The sequence below is a fragment of the Andrographis paniculata genome, unplaced genomic scaffold, assembly GCF_009805555.1.
Source record: "Andrographis paniculata isolate CXL003 unplaced genomic scaffold, ASM980555v1 Contig37END, whole genome shotgun sequence".
Lineage (NCBI taxonomy): Eukaryota > Viridiplantae > Streptophyta > Magnoliopsida > Lamiales > Acanthaceae > Andrographis > Andrographis paniculata.
In genome coordinates, this window is record NW_026137570.1 from 1416767 (window position 1) to 1435334 (window position 18568).

The 18568-nt window shown below is 27.3% G+C and overlaps 3 protein-coding genes and 1 long non-coding RNA gene across 4 annotated transcripts; 1 reads left to right on the forward strand and 3 right to left on the reverse strand.

Moving 5' to 3' along the window:
* Positions 1 to 1176: 1176 nt before the first annotated feature.
* LOC127250117 (ankyrin repeat-containing protein BDA1-like) lies at positions 1177 to 4893 on the reverse strand. Its single transcript, XM_051273276.1, has 3 exons — positions 4245 to 4893; positions 1745 to 2511; positions 1177 to 1435 (listed from the first exon to the last, which is right to left on the reverse strand). Exons 1-3 carry the CDS (start codon positions 4833 to 4835, stop codon positions 1411 to 1413), a joined length of 1383 nt encoding a protein of 460 aa, XP_051129233.1. The 5' UTR covers positions 4836 to 4893; the 3' UTR covers positions 1177 to 1410.
* Positions 4636 to 8748, forward strand: LOC127250119 (uncharacterized). The gene is made up of 2 exons (XR_007838539.1): positions 4636 to 4775; positions 8365 to 8748. It is a non-coding gene; the product is annotated as an uncharacterized LOC127250119 (long non-coding RNA).
* Positions 8239 to 11112, reverse strand: LOC127250118 (uncharacterized). Its single transcript, XM_051273277.1, has 6 exons — positions 10738 to 11112; positions 10529 to 10643; positions 9038 to 9119; positions 8804 to 8855; positions 8618 to 8672; positions 8239 to 8519 (listed from the first exon to the last, which is right to left on the reverse strand). The coding sequence occupies exons 1-6, from the start codon at positions 11098 to 11100 to the stop codon at positions 8338 to 8340; spliced, it is 849 nt and encodes a 282-aa protein (XP_051129234.1). The 5' UTR covers positions 11101 to 11112; the 3' UTR covers positions 8239 to 8337.
* A 621-nt stretch (positions 11113 to 11733) lies between these two features.
* On the reverse strand, positions 11734 to 17638 carry LOC127250500 (homeobox protein BEL1 homolog). The gene is made up of 4 exons (XM_051273816.1): positions 17019 to 17638; positions 15022 to 15425; positions 12665 to 12725; positions 11734 to 12522 (listed from the first exon to the last, which is right to left on the reverse strand). Exons 1-4 carry the CDS (start codon positions 17535 to 17537, stop codon positions 11992 to 11994), a joined length of 1515 nt encoding a protein of 504 aa, XP_051129773.1. The 5' UTR covers positions 17538 to 17638; the 3' UTR covers positions 11734 to 11991.
* Positions 17639 to 18568: the final 930 nt, after the last annotated feature.

Below are 18568 nucleotides of genomic sequence, written 5' to 3' on the forward strand. Positions count from 1 at the left end.
TGATGCTATCATAGCAAAAATTAGGAATATAATATTGTCACTATATTGAAATCCGTAACTATTAATTATCACAAAATTTAAATCTATCTGCAATAAATTTTCATCGATTATTAACTTCTTTTTTATTCTAATAGTGAACACTATTTGAATTAAAAATTTTATCATTCTCAACCCTCAAAATTAAATCCAAATCTCACCAAAAACAAATATGTGATGACTAAAACACTAGCAAAAAGAGTGTTTGAGAAACATTTTTTTTTTTAAGAGCTTTTAGCTTATTGAATAGCTTTTAATCATTTGACTAATAAAAAACTAATTTAGGTGTTTGGTAAATTAGCTTTTTTAAAAGGCTTTTTGGACCCAAAAAGCTAATTTCTGAAAAGTTCTTTGAAACAGCTTTTTCATTTTAATTTTGGTTATTCCTTATCTACCCTTAAAATTTAATTATTTATTTTATATATATAAATATATTTTTATAACAGTATTTATTAATTATTTTTAATATATTTTTATAGCAGTATTTATTAATTATTTTTAATATATTTAATTTATTAAATTATATATTTATTTTTGTAAACTTAAAATAATTACTATTATTAATTATTACATATAAATTATTTTATTTGTAAAATATATAAATTTTAAAAACTAAATCAAATAAAAAAAAACAAAAGTTATTAATTTATTTTTATATATTAAAACAATAATTAACATAATAAATATATATATACGAAAGATTTATTATTTTATATTTTACATAATTTCAATAAAAAATTATTATTTGTTAGTAAAAGTAATTTTCTCAGATCTAAATAATAAAAATAAAAATAAATATTTTATAATTTTCAATAATTAATAACAAAAATTCTCATAAATTTCAAACCAAAATAACAAAATTAAATATTTTAAAAAATAGCATATCAATGTATTTAATAGTCACTTTATGTATAAACAGTTAATGTCAAACATTTGTATTACCAAATACTTTAATACAAACCCTAATTGAATCAGCTTGTCAAACCAGCTAATTGAATCACCTAACAGCTAACAACTAATTGAATCAGTTAAAAGCTATCAGCTAATTGTCAAACGCACTCCAAGTAAATCATTCAAAATTTGGCTAGCCAATGCCATCGTAAGATTTGGGTTTGTTCACTCGACACCAAATTTTCAACATAATTTTCGATTAATATTACCAAATAATACAATACATACATATATCACCCATATAACATATTTCCCAAAAAATAAATAAAATCAAATATTCAATTCAAAATATCATTTTCTAGCATGTCTTGCTATATCTAAGATAAAATAAAAATAAAAAATCAACTAGCTAAAACGCCAAGTGAACACACTATAGATTTACATACGTTGGCATATGCCTCTATACAAGAATAGCCGGTGGAATTAGGAGTGGGTACGCATCGAATACCTGAAAATATAAAAAATTAAAATACTTTGTTAAAAAAAAAAAAAGAAAAAATCTAATTTGGATCGAATACTTCATTTTTACTTAATGAACATATACCCATTTTTACATAAGTATTATCAGATCAAAAACTTATTTTTTTATTTAGTAAAAGCAAAAGTTAAAAAAACTCCATTTTTCTTCAAAAAAACTTGCATGACTTTTATTCTAATACTATTCAACATTAATGAAAAAAATCCTCGACACATCAAAAAATAATAATAATAATAATTCGCTTTTAATTAATTATCGAACGAAAGTATTCTTAAGTACCTGTTGTGAAAAACCATAGCTCGAGCTTCGTCAATGTTGTAAAAGTTATGGTTACCTATAAGCCTTCTAGAATAGATTGCGCCATGCCTAATTTGAGCATATCTTACACATGTCATGGTTAAAAAAACAAAATTCGCCACCGATGTATAAATTGATGCGGCATCAATGCCAGACGACGGCGACGTCGCCCTTATTGCCACTATATAGCTCGTCAGCAAGAACGATAGCGACAAATGGAGCATAATACTATTGAGAGAACACGGTAATAGCAAATATATCGTTCCCAACGAGGCAGCAAACGGTATTGAATTCAGCGACGCGAATACCTGAAAAATATCACTGCGCATCGCCACTTTTCCATTTTCATCTGTACCATTATTTATTGTAGCCGTGGCATTGGTCGACGAGTTTTGATTGTTGAATCCTCCGGGAGGGCTAAGCGCTGCTTGGAAAGTTGCGGTTGCAATGAGCACGGCCACTACGAGGATTGAATTTCTTGTTTGGCTCGACATCCCTAAGTCGAGATATGAGTTGAGTTTGATTAACCATTCGGTAATCGTTATACTTGAGCACAAGAAATCGGCAATAGATGAATTTTTGGAATTTTTCCGAATGGTTGAGCCGTTTTTGGCCTTTTTCCGGCGAAGGATTCGCAAAATTCGATCATCTACCTGCGGTGAATTCTCCGTTGTTGCTATGTCGAGCGGCGTCAAGCCCTTCGAATTTTTATCATTGATAGATGTTTTCTTAACTAGTAACTTTAGAATCTGCATAAGTTTGGAAAAAAATTGATTTAATGTTAAATTTTGCAAGGTTTTAAATTTTCTTCGTATAGAAATTTTAGAAAATTTTGAAAATATTAAAAAAATTGTATTTGATATGATATTTTGTGAGTTGAAGTGACTTTTTCTAATAATATATATATTTGATGAATAATATTCAAATGTATATGTAAATATAACTTAATTTTATAAATATTGTTCATTTCATCTCAATTCAAAGTACTTTATTTTATCATTTTTGTCTGTTTCACTCAAAAATGTATATTTCTTATTTTAGTAAAAATAACCATTTACTAATATCAAAATAAATATAAATTTAATTCTTACTTAAATTACAAAAATACAATTATATATAAAATTACTTCATACATAAAATTTAAAAAGATATAATATTAGAATGTTTTACAAATATTTATACTGACTAATAAAATATTATTATTTTTAAATTTATTTTAAAACCCCAAAAGAATACATTATAGTGAAACGGGAGAAAGTAATATTTTGTTAAAATATGTAAGATCTTTATATATTTGACAGTTTCAATCGATATCAATTTTGGAGTTTGGAAATATATACTTTAAAATAAAATCAAAATATCTGAATAATAATTTGTAATACTATAATTTTTGTGATATATACAGTAACAATTTAAATTGTATAATAAAAATAAGTAAATAAAGTAAAATTTCAAGCAAATACTACTCTATTCGGCTCAAATCAAATGGATTTTTTGGAATTTTGAAATAGCTTAAAAAATAATAGTATTTTACTCTCTTCATCCTTGCTAATTTTTTTCATTTATATTAGACACGAAGTTTTAGGTATGGTGTAATTAGTAAGTAGTTAACAAGTGTATTAGTAAAAATAATTATGATTAATAAAAATAATTTTAAATTAATATTAAGATTACTAAATAGTTTGATTAAAATTAAAAAAAAAATTATAAATTATAAATTTTAGAATGTGATTAAAATGTATGATTGTATTAAAAAAAAGATAAATTATGTAAAACAAACGGAAATAGAAATAATGCACAAATTAAGTGGGATACAGAGTATTACTTAAAGGAAATGCGTAAGAGTTTTTGATATTCTTCTCATTTGATTTTATATATAAAGTAATTATATGTGTAATAATATATTTTTAATTTAAATAAAATTAAAGATATTTTTATATTAGTGTATGATTATTTTAAAAAAGATACTTTCAATTAAAATAAACAAAAATAATAAAAAAAAATACTACTTCCGTCCCGCAAAAGAGTAAGATTTGTTTTTTGCACGTAGAATTTTGAATATGAGTATTATATTGGTTTATAGTGGAAAAGACAAAAATGTCCTTATTAGATTGTGCGATAAAAAGTAATGACATTTGTATAATATATTGGAAATTGTAACTGTATTAATTATGTTAGGTATGTAGTACAATTAATAAATTAGAAAATAATATCGTTTTTTGGGATGGACAAAATTAAAAATGATATCATTCTTATGAGACGGAGTAGTATTTTGAATTAAGACTGAGCAAAAATAAAATAGAGAAAATTGCAATAAATAAAAATGATATCGTTCTTCGCGCAATCGGTCAGGCACGGCCAAATGGTAGAAATAACCACTTCTGTAAAGAGATATATTTTACCAGTAACATAAATATAGGACAAAAATAATGAGATATAAAAGCGAAATATTTTTTGCAATTTTTTCAATAAAATAATATACCTGCGGTTCGTTAGCTAACACAGCGAGGTGCAGTACGGTATTCCCCTCCCAATCCCTCCATCCCAATACTTCGTTCATTTTCCCCATTCTCTCCAACCACCCTACCAAAACCCTAACCGCCGCCGTCCGCCGCCGCCTCACCGCCGCATGGACCGCGCTCTCCCCGCGAATCGTCAATTCCTCCACCGAATTAGGCCAAATCATCAGCAATTCCGCCAGTAAATCAACCTCGCCTCTCTCCGCCGCCATGTGCAGAGCCGTAACTCCTCCCCTCCCCCGAACGCCGACGAGCGGCGGATCGACCTTCGCCATGGCGGCGACGGTGTCGGAGTGGCCGCCGAGGAGTGCGAGGTGCAGCGGAGCGAAGCCGTCGGGGTTCAGCTTCCTCGCGAACGAAGGCATCAGGCGCTGGATTTCCAGCGCCAGCAGCGTCCGCCCTCCGCCGGCCGCCGTGTGCAGCGGCGTGTCGGCGAAGTGGTGGTTGTCAATGGCGTGAAGGAGATTCGGATTGTGGCGTATTGTGGAATACAGGTCGGTAATTTCTGCTTCCTCTTCTTCTACAGGAAGACTGTAGTTTATTAGTTCCTCCATTTTTGAACAGCTGCTCTGCTGATCTCTGTTCTTTTTTCTTTTTTTTTGTGTGTGTAAATATCTGATCACCAAATATTTATTGTTGTAATTTATCGAATTCATAACACTTGTTTGATTTTGATTTAAGTATGAGTTTTTTTATTTTATTTTGACTTGAAGAGTAGTTTAATCTAAAATTTTGTTTGGTTGTTTCGTACTATATTGATTTTAATTTTTTTTTAAAATTATTTTCAGTAATATTTAATAAAAAATAGTCATTTACTTTTTTTTCGTTTAATATTACAATATAAAATAAATTAAAAAAATACTCTTTTTTTATTTACGTAGTCACTGTACTTAACATTAAAAATATCTTTATATTTATATAATTTTTTGTACAAATATCTTTTTATTAATATTATTAGATAATATTTTTGCAAACGTTTTGATATCAAAATTAATATTTAAAGATCATCATACCAAAATTGCCAAAAGTAAATGTTTGTATTTCTATTAGTATTTTATAATACTAAGAGAAAAATGTTTGTATAAAATTATATATAAATATGAAGATATTTTTAATGTTAAGTATGTAAAAAGATAAATATAATTTATAATAACGGACAAAAATAATATATTTTTATTAAATCTTACTATTTTAATAGTAATATATTTTATTTGAAATAAAAAATAAAAATAATATTTCATCGGTTCAGTTGGAAAGTATATATATAGAATTATTTTGGGACGTCCAATTACAAAGTAAATATTTCATTAAATACTCTATTGTTTTTCACAAATATTTTTACTTTACGTCACATCATTACTTTTACACCAAAAAATAAGGGCAAAAATGTTATTACACTACTTTTAACTACCACTGTAATTAAAATACTATTATTTCTTAAACACTGTGCCAAAAGTAAATGGATACATTGTAAGTGAAGGGATGAAATATTTTATTATTTTTGCTTAGTGTTTTTGGTTGGAAGAAATTTTATATTTATTTACGTGTATATATATTAAAATTTTTACTAATTCAATAGAATATTAAATTAAATATTTATTTTTATTAATTTAATTTTTTTAATTATTTATTTAAACGGAACAAATAAATTAGTATATCACATATATTTATTTATGTGTATATATATTAAATTTTTACTAATTCAATAGAATATTAAATTAAATATTTATTTTTATTAATTTAATTTTTTTTTTAATTATTTATTTTAACGGAACAAATAAATTAGTATATCCCAAGTAATTCATGTAAATTGGTCAAATATAAGTAGATAACAGCTGTATATCAAAATTGTTATTAAGTCACCGTCTTGACTACCGAGTCCGGTTTATGAAAATTTAGGATTGTGTTATGTGTTGTTATTTAAAAAAAAAAAGTGTAAATTATATAACACAATCTTTGTGTTTTATTAAAAATGCATAAAATATTATATGTTTTATTTATTGCGTAAAATTTTTTTGTGTTAATGGAAAGTGTGCATGAAACACTCTTCTTATCCAAAATTGATGTTTGGTTCAAAATAAAGACCTAAATTACGTATGTTTTTTTATCCAAAACTGATGTTTGGTTCAAAATAAAGACCTAAATTACGTATGTTTTATTCAAATAAAAAATGTAAAATATCTTAAATAATTTTTTTAATAAAATTAATAACTAAATAATTGATCAATCATTTATTTTTATAATTTTTATAAAAATCAAACAACAATTTGTCTCTACAAACTATAAAATGAAGAATTAATAAATTATTTATTTATTAATTTTATTTTTAAAAAAATTATTTAAGATATTTTACGTTGTTTATTTGTATAAAACTTACGTAATTTAGGTCTATATTTTGAACCAAATGTCAATTTTGGATATGAACGGTATTTTATGCAAACTTTCCATCAACACAAGAAGGTTTCACGAAATAAATAAAAGATACGGTGTTTTTGTTCATTTTTAATAAAATACAAGGGGAGTTTTATATAATTTACCTTTTAAAAAATAATATTTTCATTTAGAAAGTATAATAATTTTTTATTTTTATCTGTTTTAAAATTTAAAATGTATTTTTAATTTAGTAATTATACTATATTTTTAATATAATAAATACTTTTACCATTTATAAAATATTACGTAAATTTAATTATATTTATATTATAAAATATTAAAAAAATATATATTTTTATCTTTTTATCATGTAACAAATATATCTTAATGTAGGAAGTAAGAGAATGTGATAGTATATTTTATTGTTTGACTAATTTATTAACAAACTTATCTTAAGGCTAATTTATTAACAAACTTATCTTAAGGCAATATTAAATGGACAGTCTTAATCTTAGGAAGTTGACTAAAATAATTTTATGGAACTTTAAATATAAATTGTGGGTTTGTTTTAAATAGAGATAATTATATCCGTCCTAGTTCAAAGTATTTCTTTTTCTTTTTTTTTTTTTTCGGTCTGTCACACTTAAAATTATTTTTTTCTATTTTAGTAAAAATAATCATACATTAATATTATAATACTTTTTAATTTTAATCTATATTACAAATATATCATTATACATACAATTTATACATAAGGTCAACGGGAAAAATGTCATAATCTCTTATATCCTCAAGTCCCTTTTGGAATGAGATGGAGGGAATATATACAAACACGTAGAATATGTCTACATATCCGCTCATTCACCTAACGCTTTTAGATGGATTAATTTTTTATGTGTGGTATGAAAAATTATATCAAAAATATATAATATATTATTTTAAGTTGAATATATGATTTTTTTTTTAACTTTTATTAATGAGTATTTAAATTTATTTATTTTTTGACTTTTATAAAAAAAATATTTTGTATTGTTTATTACTCCCTCCGTCTTAAATACCTTATAACATTTCATTTTTTTATTTGTCTCAAACTCAGTGCAATATTTTCGAATTTAAAAATAATTAATTATATTTATATATAAATATACACTTTATTTTTATCTCACCACATCACTCAAAATAAAAATAATAATAATAAATATGTAATTCTCTCTTCAATCATATCACCTAATTTTTAAATTATTTCAAATTACCTTACTTAATACCATCCACTTAAATTCTTATACCGAACTCAAATATTTCATGATGTTTGAAACAGAGAAAATATTATTTTTTTAAGAATCACAATTGAAAATTAGCATTAGAAGAATAGAGGAATATACATACGATTTTTTTTATTATGCAACTATTCCCTGTAAAATACTATTTATTTTATCTCATTAATAATTATATTCAAATAATTATTCAAATAAAAAATTAAAACAAATAAATAAAATCAAATTCCAAAAAAATATGTACTTATATTACCCAAGAAGCAACAAAAAAATAATAATAAATCATTATTTTATTATTTGTATCTATTTTATACATAAGGTAAAATAATATTCAAGGAATAGAAACTTCGTTCATTGTTTCTCCTGAGATCTATCAAAAGTCAAGAACAGTCCTCTTTATTTTTTATATTCACAACATGTGAAAAATCTTTGCTAGGTAGAGTAGCAATTTGAGAGTGAAGGCGAGGAGGGAAGCTGCAACATTCAATACCTTAACATACCATTCTAAAAATGGGCATATAATCGGCTTTACGACGACGCCGTACACCTTCGCCGCGACATGGAACACGATGTGTGGACTCTTCAAGAACCCTAAAACGGCGTAAGCCAACAACGATATTATGTCAAATAACATTTCGAAGAAGAATAATCTACGCAAAAATAAAGAGTACGGTGAGTGATCGACGTACACTCCGTAGCTGCGGGAAATGCATCGAACAACGAACTTACGATCTTGAATGAAGTCTAAATATCACGGAAAAAAAAAAAATGAGGTACTTTTAGAGGTTTTTTGTTATAATTGTAATATCAGTCGATAAAATTTTCGATGAAAAAAAAAAAAAAAACTTAAAATATGGATAAGAGGAGAGTCGTACTAGCGCTACCGCTCCAAGTTTGATAGGTGACTCAACGAGGACTCGAGCTTTTCTGCAAGTGTATCGATTGATCGAGCATGTTATTTTTCACGGGGTGTAATAGAAGATGAATGCTTTTCGAAAATTTTTCTGAACTCTGTTCTATTTTAATTTTTTTTAATTGTTTTACTATACCATTTTTATGATTTCCTACTGATTGAATACAAATCAAACACACCCTTAGTTTTCGCTTACTTGATTAGTAGTTCATCGCCATAGATCGAGAATGAGTAGCAAGTGCATCCTCGGGTGAAAGGAACTTGCATTTCATTCCAATCTGCAACATCGTACAAGGAAAACAACGAGCATTGTAGTCGTGCGCTCTCGAGAATTATAACTAAGATATTGTTATTTTGCAATCTTCATTACATAGATTGCCGATCTCAAAACTCGTCTAGAGTATTTGAATTCAAATATTTCAAGTCGAAATATCAATTTCAATTCAAAATCGTCGGTTAAAATTCAACTTTGCGCATTTATAGCTCTGTCAACATGTCAGATCTAGCTCGGATCCTGATGTTCCAAACCCCTATCCGATCTCTCATTTTGGTTTTCAAATCTGGAATCGGATCTATCGGAACTAAAAATCAACAATTAAATTTAAGCAACATATTTTTTTTTCAATTTAAATATAAAAATTATGTAATTAATAATAATGTCATAATTTCAAAAAGAATTTAAGCTATCTAATACTATATTCAAGAGTAAACTATTTTAGTATGTAATTTGACTCCTTTATTATTTTAGTCATGTAAGTGGAGTCTGTCGCAAACTAGTCCCATAAGTGAAGAATTTTCGTTGTTTTAGTCCTCCAGCGCCGGAGACGCCCGCGTGGCTCGCCGGAGGTGACGTGTCCGCCAGGTGTCCCGCCAGGTCAGCGACACCTGGCGGACACGTGGATTTATTTTTTTTTTCATTTTTTTAATTTTTTTAATTTTTTTAATTGGGCCAAATAAAAAAATTAAAAAAATACAAATAAAATTAAAAATAAATTAAGAATAAGTTTTAAAAAAATTAAAAAAAATTAAAAAAAATCCACGTGTCCGCCAGGTCAGCGACACCTGGCGGAACGTCACCTCCGGCGAGCCACGCGGGCATCTCCGGCGCCGGAGGACTAAAACAACGAAAATTTTTCACTTATGAGACTAGTTTGCGATAAGCTCCACTTACGGGACTAAAATGATAAGGGATCCAGTTACAGGACTAAAAAAATAGTTTACCCCTATATACAAATATATAAATATATTATATATAAACGTTCGGATCTAGACCGATTTCATATTGGAACTAGAAATATCAAATCCGGAATCATATAAAACGGATTTGGGTTCGGATATAGATCCGGTATCCATAGAAGGTTCCGGATCCGAGAAAGATGTATCGGATCGGTCTCTGGTCCAGACGGATCCAATTGACAAGTCTACACATATTAATTCTTAACTATACTTTCGTGACAATTGACCTTGTCTAAAGTATTTGAAATCGAATATTTCAAGTAAAAAGTTCATTTCATTTCAAAATCGTCAATTAAATTTGAACATTGCACATAAATTAGTAATTACGTGTCGATTCACCCTATCTAAAGTATTTGAAATCAAATATTCCAAGTCAAAATTTTTGCAATTTCAATTCAAAATCGCAATTAAATTTCAACTTTACGAATATACAAATTCATAACAACGATACCTATATGCCAATCGACCGTAGCCGTGTAGTCATTCCCTTCACATATATGCTCGATATTAAACCTCATATTTTGCCCCATACACGAAACAAGTTGTCGTAAGAAGCGCAACACCTCCTACACAATACACGCACAAAACAAAAAATCGACTAGTCTCATAAATTCAACTTCATCACAACCTAGTAATTCAAGAAATTATGATTATCAATACCTTTCGCCCTTGGAATGGCGTCATAAAAGTGTAGTCCTCGAACGAGCAATCTTCCGCGATCAATCCATCGAGATTTTTCAAGTCCCTATCATTTATAGCCGAGTAGAGCAAAATAATTTTTTGGCCCGGCGAGAATGAACCCGTATCCGAGATCAAGTTCTTCGAAAAAAAAATACACGCGCGATGAACATTTCTTTCGATGGATTTTTTCATCCACATTGCACAAACTTTGTTCTTGATTCGTGCCGGTTGAAGTTGGGGCGACCGGGTCGCCGGAAAACGGTGAGTAGAGTGCTTTATCGGCCTGCCGGAAAACGAACTCGGCCGGAATATGGAACTTGCAAACCCCATTGCAGCAGCCATTGACGGAGGACGACGTGAAGCAAGAATTTAAATTAATTTGCAGATGTATATACATATATATATATATATGAAAGGAGTTTGTTTAGTTAAGGTTTGAATATGATCTCACACTATTAATCAATTTTTTTCACTCGAATTTATTAAATTAATCACTTATTTGTCCTTTAATATATTATCACGAAAGAATTCATTTAAAATATTATATCAGTACTTATTTATTTGGTATTTCAATTTAAAAATCCAAATCTAAACATTAAAGAAACATGTAAAAGAAGTTTGGCAATGTAAGAAAGGTAAAAGGGTGATTTAGTTTGCTTGGGATATGGATTAGGTATTCTTTTTATGCCATAGTTGTCTTACCTTAGCGTTGTGGCTAAAGAAATATTCCTCTATAGAATTTTAATATTATTTATTTTGTATAATTTTTTAGTAAAGATATATTATTATTTTTTTAATAAAATATCATATCAAAATACTGTTTAAACAAAAATTTCAAATGAACACTATATTTCAAATTAATTTCAAACTACAACCAAACAAATTCAATATTTTTTTAACAAACAAATATATTACATTATTATTTAAAATTAAATTCAAATAATTAAAAATTCAAACTTTAAAGAATACACCAGCCTTTTGTCACATCTCATATGATTTTTAAAAAATATCAAAGGGATGCACCACAAGTCCAATTCTTACATCACAGGCCATCCTAGACTATTATTATTATTATTATTAATTATGGTTAATCAGTACCCTAATCATCACTAAATTTAAAATTAATTACAAGACTAATTTGCAATTCACCTCAAATAAATTACAAAAAGTAATAAAAATTTTCATAACTTAAAAAATTATATTTGGATCCCACACACATATAAATATAATTATTTATTTATATCCAACAAAATCATTAAGGAAATTTGCCCCCATGAAACCCCTATACTGCACCAAATTCTGGCTTTCACCATCCAACAACGAATACGGCGTCGTTTCGCAATCCTCCATGCGATCTCCGCCGGAGAACAGACTGCCCTCCGCCCCCGGAGCAAATCCTCCGCCGCCGCGCAACCCTAAAGTCAGAGACACATTCTGGCGACCCGCCGCGGCGGCGGCGGCGGCGGGGGCGGGACGATGGGCCTTACTGTAGGGGTAAAAGTCGAACTGCACGGAACCGTACGGATCAAGAACCGCACCGAAACCGTCGTAAATTTTGTTCCCTACTTTCTTCCCTTCATTGTTGAATATATGGTTTGATTCGATCCTGGCCGTCGGATCTTCAATCGACGGCTTGTGATCGTCATCGTCTGTAAATGCTTTATTATTATTATTATTATTATTTTCTTTGAGATCCTCTAAGTACATTTGTTCGACCATAGGCTTCCATAGCCTCACTCTGGCATTGATGAACCAGTTGGAGACCTTCACCACAATAAGAAAAACCATTTATCAATAAAAAATAAATAAATAAATATATTAATTTTTTTTAAAAAAAAAAAAGTTTAAATGTTTAATTAAGTAATTAATTAATAATTTGGTAAATAAAGATTGATAGTTGGCTTGCCTGGCTTCTGGAGAGGCCAGTTTGGCGGGCTAAAATGGTCTTATCCACATCACTTGGATACCTACATGCAATTAATTAATAAGTAATAATGTAATATATTGATTAGCCCTAATTAATTTATAAATCATAAAATTGAGGATATATATATATATAAAAAGTACTCCCTCCGTCCACAAACTAACTCCTACTTTCTTATTTGGAATGTTCAATCTCTTTCTATTTTTATACACAAAATTTACTTTTTTACCCTTATTTTATTTACTCTTTCATTTTATATACACAAGATTAAGGGCAAATTTGTCATTTTATAACAATAATCCTAATCGCCTAAAAATGCGTGTAAATATCAAATTGGATATTAGAAAATGGACAGATGAAGTATAAAATAAGATGTATAGTGACATAAGGGCTTCGACATGATATAAAAATATAACTGACAACACATATCGTATAAAGTATTAATATATATATGTGTGTGAGTGATAATCGATAAACATTGAAATTTTAATTATGTATCTATAATCGGTTATAACTATTTGTTTTATATATTTTCTTGGTTGTGTTTTTATTTTAACCTAGCAAACAATCACTTTTTTTTGTCTTAATTTCAAAAGACAGAATAAAAATAAAAATTCAAAGGTCGAATTATTATTATATATTTTCTTTTTTATTCAATATCATTTTCATATTATATATATATATATATCGAACTAAAATACTGTACTAAACAAACAAATCCAAAATATCCAATTTTCTAGCTATGGTCAACCATTTGAATATCTATATATATATATATAAATAAAATAAAATAAAATAAAAAATTGCAATGTATAAAATCATAATACAATCGACCTCACCAATTGGATTCATTAATCGGATTTGTGGTTTTTAAGAAAGGTATTTATGTTTCTTTTTAAGAGAGTGTAAAAAAATTCGATTATGATTGAATATTTTGTGAGAGAACAAATATATTTTTTTTAAAAAAAATACAAAATACAAATAGTAAAAAGCTGATGTTTTTAACAACGAAACAAACCCTAAATTTTCAAAAGTTGAATACTCGATTAAAAATTGCCATGGCTATAGGATATAAGTTTTATACCAAATCGGGAACTGGGTATTTATACTTTAATTTTTAATATATTATTTACTATTTAATAGTATTATATTCTTAATATATATATTATAACATTAAAATAAATAAATAAGATGATTATAGTATACAAAAAATGTATTAATATAGTACTCCTCCATTCCAGATACCATGTCCACGTTGCCGTTTCTGTCCGTCCCACATACCATGTCACTTTTCTTTTTTGGAAAATGATTACACACTTTAATCTCATTTTAAATTTTTTAATTTTATTTTTTTAATTTTAATTAAACTAATTAGTTATCTCAATCTTAATTTATAATTATTTATATTATAGGATAATTATTTTCACTAATACATTCTTAATTATCTACTAATTACACCATTCCTAAAATACTCTGTCTACAGTGTAGCAGACACTGTATTTGGGACGGAGGGAGTATAAAGTATAGTAATTGCATATATTTTTTTAAAATAAATAAATAAACAAAAAGTAAACAACTTCGGGTATCCAAAAAGTGTTATATATCCTAAAATTTCAGATACTCGACTCAGATTATCTAAAATTATAAGAAAATAGCAATTTTGTAATAAAATTTTTTATCTTTGAATTAATTTTTTTCGTTATTAATGATATTAAGGATATAATTAGAGATAAAATTTATTAAATTCTATCCATGAAATTCGCATAGCTAACGTCACTTGTCCCTAATTTATGTTATAAATATATTATTCCCTCCGTCCTATAACAAGGATATCATTTTCTATTTTTGTCCTTTTCAAAAAAACAGATACAATTTTCTAATTTAGTAATTGTACTACATGCATAACATAACTCTTACAACTTCTTATATATATTACAGAAGTGTCATTACTTTTATATCACACAATCTAATACAGGCATTTTTGTCTTTTTCGCTATAATAATACTAATATTAAAAAATCTACGTGCAAAAAGTAAGTGTTACTCTTTTTATGGGACGGAAGTAGTATTTTTTCTATAGTGTAACATAAATTATTCGACCTGACACTACAAGAAAATATCATTTTTGTTACCAGATTTTTTCGTCCCTAAATTCACTTTTTTCGTTACTAACGTTATTAGAGACTGAATTACGTGAACTTTAGGGACAGAATTTCGTTACAAATATACTATTTTTTTTAGTGTTATGTCCACCCAGCAAACATGCAAATGAAATGCACGGCGATATATAATTATATATCCAAAAAAATAAAAATGAAGAGATAGATAGAATAACATTACGGGTTGAGGAAATGTTCGAAAAGCCACGCCCTAAGAACGGAGACGGCCGTCTCCGGCAGGCCGCGCCGCTGCGGCCGCCGCCATGTGTCGCTTTCCATGAGGTTCACGTGGTGGAAATTAGCCCTTTTTTGTCTCATTGTTTGATCCAAAATCCTTAATCTTGGTGTCTCTCCTTTGGTTGTCCCTTGGACATGAATATTATTATTGTCCTTATGATCCTTAATTGTCTTATTTGTTGCCTTAATTTGAGCCAAGATTGCATCTTTAACACACCTTAAGTGTCTCGACATTGCCCTCGAAGCCATCGAGCAATACGGCGCCGCCGCGCCGCTCCCGGCGACCGCTTCGAATGATTGTACCATGGCATTCGTTTCGTTGCAATAGCGGTTGTACCTTGTGTTAACCTGTCAATTATCAATCTTATAGTTATGTATTATTATTGAGGTGATCGTTATGGTGTTGAATTATAAAATTTAAAATCGTTTTGTAATATACTGATAAGGCATAATTTCGGCCCTGGAAACTATTTTGCAATAGTTTCAGTGTTACGGAAAGAAAATTACTTGACGATAAATAAATATTTTTTTTCTACTATTTTGTTTTATTTATTAATATTATTATTATTATTATTTTGAATCATGTATCTTATTGATTAATGATAACTTTTTTTTTGGTCACTCAATGATTATATATATATATATATATATATACATAAGGTCAAAATATAGTTAAGAAAATATATGGGGGAAAATTATAATATATGACTAAATTAAAAATTTTAAAAAATAAAAATAAAAAATTGTGATGTCTAAAAATTGTCACCATGTGGGCATTAAATTGAAGAAACCCCGTGGCTACTGAATTAGTTCAGAATTAATCCATGTGTCTATTTTCGACAACTTTTAATTTATTGAATACCCGAAAGGTATTACATTAATTTGCTCTGTCCCACAATTACAAAAAAAAAAATAATAAGAAGAAGAAATTATAAAATATAAATAAAAAATAATAATAATAATAATAATAAGTTTATTAAAAAATTCTTCTTGGAAGTGTAATAAAAAGTTTCAAAATTGATACACATAATTGTGGTTATTAAAAGAGTTAGAGTAGTATACATTAATTAATATAAATATACTAATATACATATATATTTACCTTTTTATATAAGAATTCAAGCAGAAAAAATTAAATTTATTATATACTAATTCTTAATAACTTTGAAGTTATAATTATATACACTAAAAATTTAATGTATTATTTTGCGTGAGATATATGGGATCGTTTCAATATAGAATAAATATATATATATATATTATATAAATTAGGATTGTGTCGAGTAAAAAAATAATATGGTAAAAATACACATAATTGGAGTTCTAATTTTGATTGGCCTTGTTTTCAAAATATATATCACACACAATATTTATTCAAATTATAGCATTGTATTTCAAACACTTAGACTATGTTTTTATTATTATTATTATTATTATTATTATTATTATTATTTGGGTTATTATAGTAAAAAGTTAAAATAAATATTTGATATAATATAAATATGTATTTGTGTGATGTTTTGAATGTAAAATTAATTTTAAATTAAATATTCAATTTGATCATTCTTGATATAATATTTGTATGAATAATAAAAATCCAATTCAAATCCGACAAACAAATACAGTTACAACTATTTAATTACTTCAAAATTTTAACTCAAAAACACAAATAAACACATCCTATAATTTCGATCACATAACTCAAGTAAGGATTATCATAAATATGTAAATTAGGGAATTTACTTCGGATTAAAAAAAAAAAAAAAAAGCATATGAAACTAATTAATTTGCTATTTAATTTTTTTGTGTGTGTATTTGTGTTTACGTTTCTTATATGTGTTGTTGAAGTAAAATAGTTATTGATAAAATATTTTGTATGTATGTAAAATAAATATTATATACAATATTTAAAAAAAATAACAAATTAGAGATTGTAAATACCTCTTCTAACATTAAGACCAACTTAGCTTTTCTTTGATGCAATTCAAGAAGGCTAAGGCCACAAAGAGACTGTCTTTGTATCGAATCATCGAAAACCCCGGAAATCTTCTTCGGTTCGATTATCTTACCAAAAATTTGATCGATTCCAAGGTTGCAAAACTCTAGCAGGAGCTCCTTTGCAGGGCCTAAAAACCTCGAATATCTTACCTCATGAAACTGTCCAAATAATTGCATTGCTTGATCATTTCGATTGTCTGATCCGATCATTAGCGCAGCATTGTCCAAACGACAAGAAGAGTGGAGAGAGAGTGACAGGTGGCGGCTTTGAGTTAGCCGTTGAGGGAAAACGGTGTAATAAGATGGATCGGAGATGTCGAAAAAATTGGAGGATGTAGGATCATGGTTTGGAGAAGAAAACCCTAAAGTTTCATTAGGGTTTTGCAAATGAGTTGTGAGTATTGGTTTGATCTCTTGGACACAACTTTCTTGATGATTTTGAGGATTAACCATACAAGACATTATGTTTGTGTGTGTAAGATCTAATTCTTGAAAGAAAGAAATCCTATGTTGTGGAAGAAAGGTTAGAAAATAAAATATTAGTGTAGATTACAATTATGATTGAGATTGGGAGTTATATAGATATAAAAAAGATATATATATATATATATATATAGGGGGTGGTGGATGTGGGGTGCCCTAGTTCTTTCCTTAAAAGTGTGTATGTTTCAGGATTTGAATTTTTTAATAATAAAATTTTAAATTTGAATGATTCTTTTATATATATATATATTATAAGAAAGTTTTTATGATTGAAAGTGATTTTTTAAATATAAAATTAATATTAAGTACTCCTTTCGTCTTGCAATATTTCTTTTTTGTTTATCTCAAATTCACTGCAATATTTTTAAATTTAGAAATAATTAATAATATTTTTATACATATATTAATATACACTTCACTTTATCTCGTCACATCACTCAAATAAAAAAAATAAATAATTATTTTTCTCTCCAATCACATCACTTAATATCCAAATTATCTCAAATTGTCATACTTAATACTCCCTACCAAAATTTCTGTGTCAAACACAAATGTTGCACGGTGTTTGAGACGGAGGAAGTATAATATAAAAAATTAAAAGTTTAATTTTGATGTTTTTGAACGAAAAATTAATTGAATTAATAGTAAAAACATTTTGAGAAGAAACACATGCATACAAAACTTTGTTTGGGCTGTGGTTGAAAATTGATCTGAAATAAAATTTTAATTTTAATTTCTTTTTTGTTTAAATAATATTTTGATATAATATTTTATGAAAAGTATATTTACACTGAAAAATTTATGGAATGAATAATAATTTGATTTGAATTTAAAAAAAAAAAAAAAAAAAGGGAAAGAATCAAACAAACCAACCTGTGTATTGTTTGCGCTCTTTACAATAAAATATTATTATCCCCTCCATTTTTATTTTTTCTTTTTTTTATTTGTGTAAGAAGCAAAGTGTTGGGGTTCCACCACACCAACTAAATTTCATATTATTATATCGACAT